The 7753-nt window shown below is 41.4% G+C and overlaps 1 protein-coding gene across 2 annotated transcripts; it reads left to right on the forward strand.

The window, feature by feature from the left end:
- Positions 1 to 205: 205 nt before the first annotated feature.
- grk7b (G protein-coupled receptor kinase 7b) lies at positions 206 to 6997 on the forward strand. 2 transcript variants are annotated; one of them, XM_044119159.1, is made up of 4 exons: positions 206 to 802; positions 2446 to 2883; positions 5654 to 5925; positions 6568 to 6997. In XM_044119159.1, the coding sequence occupies exons 1-4, from the start codon at positions 206 to 208 to the stop codon at positions 6896 to 6898; spliced, it is 1638 nt and encodes a 545-aa protein (XP_043975094.1). In that variant the 3' UTR covers positions 6899 to 6997. The 2 variants fall into 2 exon arrangements, with proteins under 2 accessions (XP_043975094.1, XP_043975095.1); XM_044119160.1 differs by having other exon boundaries at positions 6571 to 6997.
- The last annotated feature ends 756 nt before the right edge of the window (positions 6998 to 7753 follow it).

Below are 7753 nucleotides of genomic sequence, written 5' to 3' on the forward strand. Positions count from 1 at the left end.
TCCTCTTAAGTTCAAACCACATAAGTTGCTTGCCCCAAGTGCCGTCTTTGCAAAAACGTGCAAAGCCATGTGGGACAAGGCGGTGAGAACGTTCAAGATGTGGGAGCTTGACGGGCTCTCTTGTGCCTCGATTTTCCAGATGGATGAATTCAAGTGTTCTTAGTTTAACAGCTGTCTCCCAGTACACCTCAGGATTTATCCACCCATGGGTGACCAGGCAGGACTGGTCAGCTTGGTGGCCAACACAGCCTACCTGAGAGCTCTGCAGTCTGATAGCAACGAGCTAAGAATGAGCCGAGAGTCTCTGACGCTGCCCACGCCAAAGAAGTTCTCTGCTCCTCGGGCAGCACTGGAGAAGACCTATGAGTCACTTTGTGAGCAGCAGCCTATAGGAAGGAAGTTGTTTCAGCAGTTTCTCCTGACCTCTGACCCTCAGTATGTGGCTGTTGCTGAGTTTCTGGAGGAGCTGAACAACTGGAGCGCTGCCGAGGACGGAACCAAAGAAAAGGCCAAACAGAGGATACTGTCAAAGTTTTGTCAGCCTCAATCTCAGACTTTCCTCTCCTTTCTCACAGCAGAGGATGTCAAGGCATGCCTGTCTCTTTTCGAGAAGAACGACAAGGCAGCCGTGGAGCAGATCAGAGAAGCAACTAGAAAATTTCTTAAAGGAAAACCTTTCCTGGAGTACATGAAAAGCCCCTTCTTTTACCGATTCCTGCAGTGGAAGGAGTGCGAGAGGCAGAAGATTACTGACAGATATTTTTACGAGTTCAGGAGTTTGGGCAGAGGTGGCTTTGGCGAGGTTGGTACGAAGCTTCCCATCAAAATCAACAAGTTCAAAGTAGACACATTAATAGGCTGTTCTCTAGCTCATTAAAACTGTAGCACAGGGATGGTGCTTTGCAACTTTTAGATGTGTCCCTACTTCATCACACCTGAGTCAAATAATGAGGACTCTGGAGAACTTGCCTGCATGCTGAGGAAGTGAGTTAGATTTGTCCAAACATTTAGATTTAGGAACACATCTAAAGGTTTCTGGGCACTCAGGGCCTGGATTTGAAGAGCTGTTTTATGGCATGGCGGATGTACAACAGGGGTCTTCATCCAATCTTTGAGAGCTTTCAGAACATCCTTGCACCAACCCCAGCTTAACCTAATGATTGAATTACCTCTTTAGTATGCCATTAGGTGTGTTGAAGCAGGGTGTGTCTAAAAGCTGCAGGACAGTAACTCTCAAGGACTGGAACTGGACACTTCTGCTGTACAACATTATTGCTCAGAAAGTGCAAATAATTTCTTAAGTCAGTATACATTACTTGTCTAATACTAACAAAAGCCCCATCATACTTCATAAAAGTATCCAGTGATAGGTGCGGTATGCCCTGGATAAGTTGCCAGCCTTTTACAGCGCAGCGTCAAGACTAAAGTGAGATTTTTTTTAAACTCAAAACTAACTTTCTGGCATGGTGGTGGCAGCATCAGGCCGTGTGGTATAGGGGTATTCCACAAAATCCCTGGATTAATTTTTGAGAAGGGCTAAATCAACCTCAAATCAAAGCTTTGTCCACAGTTCGACACTGTGGGACGTTCCTTCAGGACAATCGTTGCTGATGGATATGTAACCAAGTGAAAGCCAGGGAGCATGCATCATTTTGATCATGTGTTGATTAAAGCAGGTGCACAAATAATTCAGACATGGGCACTCTGTTGTTTTTAAACAGCTGATGCTTTTTGTTTCATAATAATTTCATTCTTTAAAAACACAGGTTTAAATAAATTCTTAGATTGATTATGATATTCTTGCTAAATATATGTGAACTTCTGACCAGATCAGTAGAAGCGCTCATCATGAGATCATCTGTTTGTTACACGACCGAGGGTTAGCAAGAGATTAAGACAAATTTTAATTCACATAACACAAGGTTTTACTTTGAGTGCTTTGTCTTAATATCCCACAACTTTCTCAATTTTCTGTTCCGCCAGTGTTGGCAAGAAAAACTCAGCCCAGGAAAAAGTCAGCAGAAAGAAATACACTCCTTGGTCAAAAATGGTTGAATTTAACTGAGAAAAAAGGTACAAGCCTCCTATTGGATAATTACTGCACTGCTGATGATCTTTCAGCTGATAAACTAATTCACCAAAAACTGATGGAATAGGTACCTTCTCATTTCTTTGACAGCCATATAAAAAGACACTTCCTGTGGTCATGGAAGAAGGGTTCGTCTGTTCCATCAAGCAGAGAAAATATCTAAGCAGATTACAGAAAGTACAGTTTTAGTCATTTCTGCAATCTGCTTAGATGCTATAGGAAGTCATAATAATTAGACTGAGTGACCCTTTTGGGTAGCAATGTGGCCAGGCAGTGCATTTTAAGATGCTAAAATAATTCATCAGACGCTATGCCTGTCTTGGTATTAAAATGAATTATGTTGTCCTGTCTGACAGGTGTGTGCGGTCCAGGTCAAGCACACAGGCCAGATGTACGCCTGCAAGAAGCTGGACAAGAATCGTCTGAAGAAGAAAGGAGGAGAGAGGCTGGCCCTTATGGAGAAGCAGATCCTGGAGAAGGTCAACAGCGCCTTCATTGTGAACCTGGCCTATGCTTACCAAAGCAAAACCCACCTGTGTCTGGTCATGACCCTAATGTCTGGAGGAGACCTCAGGTTCCACATCTATGAGTTAGGCAAGAGAGGCATCCGCATGGAGCGTGTTGTTTACTACACAGCCCAGATTGTTAGCGGTATCCTCCACCTGCACTCGATGGACATCGTGTATCGAGATATGAAGCCTGAGAACGTTCTGCTGGATGCAAAGGGCCAGTGCCGACTGTCAGACCTGGGACTGGCTGTGGAGCTGCCAAAAGGAAAAATGACTTGCCAGAGGGTGAGTACCCGACATTCATGTGGTTTGTGCGGCTGCAAAATCCTCCTCTGCTTGGAGCACAGCATGGCGAAACCCTTAGCAGCTTGTTTCAGACATGGTACATTTTTGCCTTCTCTTCTTTCCTTTCACCACACAGTTCAGCTGACATTTCAAGTAGCTTATCGGGAACAGGGATGATAGCTCTCCTTACAGTCAAGCATGATCCTGTGCAACCAAAAGTTATCTCATTAAAAGGTGCCTGACCTGATGCTCAGCTATAGCCTGACTCAGAAATGTACAGCAGACCAGGTAGAGCCTGTGACCATTAGCTGGCTAATCTGTGTCCAACAAATGCCAGAAACATTGTGGGTTTTGCATTTTTGTTCATTATGATGAGTCAGGTGATTTAGAGCTGGTCCAAACTGGAGGAAAACCCCAAGAGCTCCTTCACTTACATACTGCTGCATCCTAAACGCAGAAAGGAGCAGCATTGCATATCCTTCCTTGGAGCATCTGAAAGACTCCCTCACTCTGAGGTTTACAGTGGTGTCTGTTGTTGTCATGTTTTGATTTGCTTTTGTTTTTACGTTACGTTGTGTTATAGCTTGATGAGGTGTCTGAGTATAAAGTGCATCAAAAGGATGCTTAATATCTGCCTGAGGTTTGTTATTTTTAAAAGATCCTTTAATTCTGATAAATAAGCCTCATCAGAAACTAATTTAAAAAGGTAAATTTATATTTATGTTTCACACTGAGAGACATATTTTAGGCACTTATTTCTACTAATTAGAAATAAATAAATTATATCTTGCAGCAAATAAAAACTCAGTAACATAAGGGCAAAAAAATGTAGCTTAATGCTGACATATAGAATGGAATAGAAAATAAATATCTTTTTATTGTTCAACAGAGAAAATTCAAGTGCGGCAGCAGCAAAGTAAAAATAAAGCATGCAGATTCTCACAAGGCAACAAATGTGAAAACAGAAAATAAGAATAAGAGGTTTTACAACAAATTCATAACATAAGAGAAAAAGAACACTAAAATTTTTCTTAACTGTTTTCTCAGATTCAAAGTCACGTGTAACTGAGGATACTTTAAAAAACACAAGTGCTAATGCATCTTTATACAGTAAGAACAGCAGAATATTTACAAGAAATCAGAAATTGAGTTAAAAAAAACAACAGCAGGAATGTAAACACTTAACTGAGTTTTTTGAGAGCACTGATTTTTAGTCTTACAGCTGCTGCGAGGAAGGATATGCGACAGCGCTTCCTTGTACATTAGGATGCAGTAGTAGTGAAGGAGCTCTCCAGTTCAGCAGCAGTCTGCAACGATCTCCTGGTGGGTCACTGCGGTAACGTTGGTCCTGATAAAACACAGAGGACCGGGGCCAGCAGATGGCATGTCTCCACAAATAACCCACACTGTGGAAACTTTACACTGAACCTCAAGCGGTTTGGCTTTTCTACACCTCTTCACTCCTCCAGACTCAGGAACCTTTATCTCAAAATGAAATGCAAACTTTACAATAAGCTGAAAGGGATTTATTGTAGTTCTTTTTATCTTTGGTTCTTTTGCTAGTGTAGGCGAAATTTGAAAAGAGCCCTTTTTCTCCTTAATCATTTTCGTAATGTTGCCCACACTGACATTGTCTCTGTTATTTATGAGTGGCTTAAAACAAAGTATTCAACAACCATCCTGGATCCTTGAAGCACTGATTTGTACCCCAACTCTTGGTTTGCTTCACAGTTCTCTTAAAGCTGCTAATATCCCCTTTTTCTACCAAACCTTTTTCTTCCATTCAACTTTCCATTAATATTCTTGGATAGCGTGCTTTTTGACCAGCCAACATTTTTATTAATATGTGACTCACTTTCATTGTGATGGCTGACAGCAAATCAGAAGTCTTCTTTCTTTATAGGCCATGACCTGACCATCCATCAAACATTTCTGATTTAAAAAAGTTTATAATTGTTTGTAAGTATTGTTTAATTTTTCTGAGATACCTTTAATTTGAAATGTTTAACTTTTTCTGGGCGGAAAAGGGTAGAGTGCCTTCTCTGGGTCGGGGGGGATGTTTTGCCCCAAGTGGAGGAGTTTAAATGTCTCGGGATCTTGTTCATGAATTAGGGAAAAATGGAGCGGGAGATTAATTCATGGATTGCCGCAGCGTCTGCAGTGAAACGGGCGCTGTACCGGTCTGTTGTGGTGAAGAGACCGATGAGTCAAAAAGCGAAGATCTTGCTTTATTCACCCTCATTTATGTCTTTAGCTTTGGGTCATAACCGAAAGAACGGATACAAGCGGCCGAAATGAGTTTTCTCCGTAGGGGGTCTGGGCTCTCCCTTAGAGATAGGGTGAGAAGCTCAGTCATCCGGGAGGGACTCAGAGTAGAGCTGCTGCTCCTTCACGTCGAAAGGAGCCAGTTGAGGTGGCTCAGGCATCTGGTCAGGATGCCTCCTGGACGCCTCCCTGGTGAGGTGTTTCAGGCACGACCCACAAAGAGGAGACCCACAGGAAGACCCAGGGCATGCTGAAGGGACTATGTTTCACTGCTGGCATGGGAACGCTTTGGGATTCATCCGGAGGAGCTGGAACAAGTCTGGGCCTCCTTACTTAGGCTGCTACCCCCGTGACCCGATCCTGGATAAGTGGAAGAAGATGGATGGATGGATGGATGGATGGATGTTTAACTTTAACATTCACCAACTTTGTCTTGTGACACTAATGTCTTTCATTAGTGATTTTTTCCCATCAGTTTTCAATGATTCTCTTTTGTTTGTTGCAGGCTGGTACGACCGGCTACATGGCTCCAGAGATCCTGAAGCAGGAGTACTACCGCACATCTGTGGACTGGTGGGCTCTGGGCTGCAGCATTTATGAGATGGTGGCTGGTCGTTTGCCTTTTAAAGACTTCAGGGAAAAGGTACAGAACAGTGAGGTGATTCGTCGAACTCTGGAGGATGATTGCAAGTTTGAAGACAAAAGCTTTGACGGTCCAACCAAAGATATCATCAACCACTTTCTCAAGAAGAGGGTTCTGTTTCGTCTTGGGTGCCGGTAAGAAAAGTCCCTCCCTACAGAATACCTGGAGTATAGTGTCAAGAAAGAAATCATGTGGCAGTAGGAGAAATATGCATGGAGACAAGAACGAACAGGATCAGAAAAGCTAGATAAACATTTTGATCCAAATAGGGATATTACATTTTAGTAAGCAGAGCTAAGAAAACATAAATTCACATTGCTCTTTAGAAATAGTTTTTTATTTTATAATTATTATATTTTTACATCCTGATATCACAGCGTAAGTTGTTGCTGTGACTGATAACCTGTTATTCTGGGTTTAATGAGCAAAAACATGATGTGATTCCGGCAAAGACTGAACATTAAAATTACAGCAAATTATCAAATGTTCACAAATTAATATCTATTTTTCTGTTTTATATTGAAAGTAAAAAATAAATTTGATTTAATTTAAGCAATAAAAATTGACCGAGTTTGACTTAGAACTAAGACCATCAAATACTTTACCAAAATATGTTTTAGTGTGTTTGTAGTGAAAAATTTATACATTAAAACTGATCTTTAACCTCCTCAAATTAATGGCATTCATGTACATGATGAGTCTAATTAGTCTGACACCTCAAGTCACATAAACCAATTCAATAAAAACAGATGCATTTGTTTGTTTGTTTTTTACAGCAGAGATGATGACCCGAGGACTCACACGTTTTTCAAGAATATCAATTTCCACCGTCTGGAGGCAGGGCTGGTGGAGCCCCCCTGGGTGCCAAAACCTAATGTGGTCTACTCCAAAGACTCTGAAGACTTTAGAGACAACTCTGAGATCAAGGATGTCAAGTTTGATTCTAAGGACGAGAAATTCTTCAAGGAGTTCAGCACTGGCGCGGTCTCTGTCCGCTGGCAGAGGGAAATAATCGACAGTGGAGTATTTGACGAAGTGAATAATCCGGAAGTGAACGGACATGGCCAAGAGAACTTGTGGACATCTAGGATGTGCATCGTTTTGTGAGATTCTGGATTTCTTTACTTGAAAAATTGTTAAATTCACTCATTGCTATGTGTTAAATTAAGCTGCTCGGGGATATTTTAGGCACTTGCCTTTTGTTCTTCAAATCAATGCATTTCTTTTCTATTGTAGTGTTAGAAAGCTTAATATGACAAAAAGTCTGGTAATATTGCTGCCAGGGCCAAACATAACAAAACATTATTTACCAAAGCTAAGTGAAACAAAAGGGCTCAGCTGCTTCAAATTTTGCCCTTCTACTCCTGGTTCGACAGTCCGTCCCACTGGATTCATAGTTTCCATTACATCATGCATCCATTTCATCAGGCAATTGTTCGCATATGTTTGTAAACAAGCTGCATAATGGTTGTATGCCACTGCTGGGTTATGATAACGTATTTGCTGGTAAATCTCCTAATTCGTATAATCAACAATGTGCCAAAAACCAATAGGGCCTTTTGGTTGTGACAAGGCAAAGTCATACACAGTGTGATTGATGTAAATCCTCTCAATGACAGATATTCACCACTAAGTGTCGCCAAACACCAACAAAGTGCATAACGCCTCATCATCACCTCTCGGCCACAAAATTAGCTTGGCTGTGTTGGTCTGGTATTTACGAGGATGTAGTCATTTTTAATAATGAATCCAGACACTTTGTCCACACACTTTGTTTTTCCGCCTAGAAAAAAAAAGGCAGTTAAAAGTCAGTGCAAATCTCCAATTAGTGGAGAATGTTTTATTTATCCTTCATGGTTACTGAGTGGATTCATAGTTTCCCCTTGTCCAAGAAAGCTACTTCATTCATTATGTGATTAATATACCACATTTAGCAAACAATTTTAAAAGCTTATCCTGTGT

This window comes from Gambusia affinis, linkage group LG06, assembly GCF_019740435.1.
Source record: "Gambusia affinis linkage group LG06, SWU_Gaff_1.0, whole genome shotgun sequence".
Lineage (NCBI taxonomy): Eukaryota > Metazoa > Chordata > Actinopteri > Cyprinodontiformes > Poeciliidae > Gambusia > Gambusia affinis.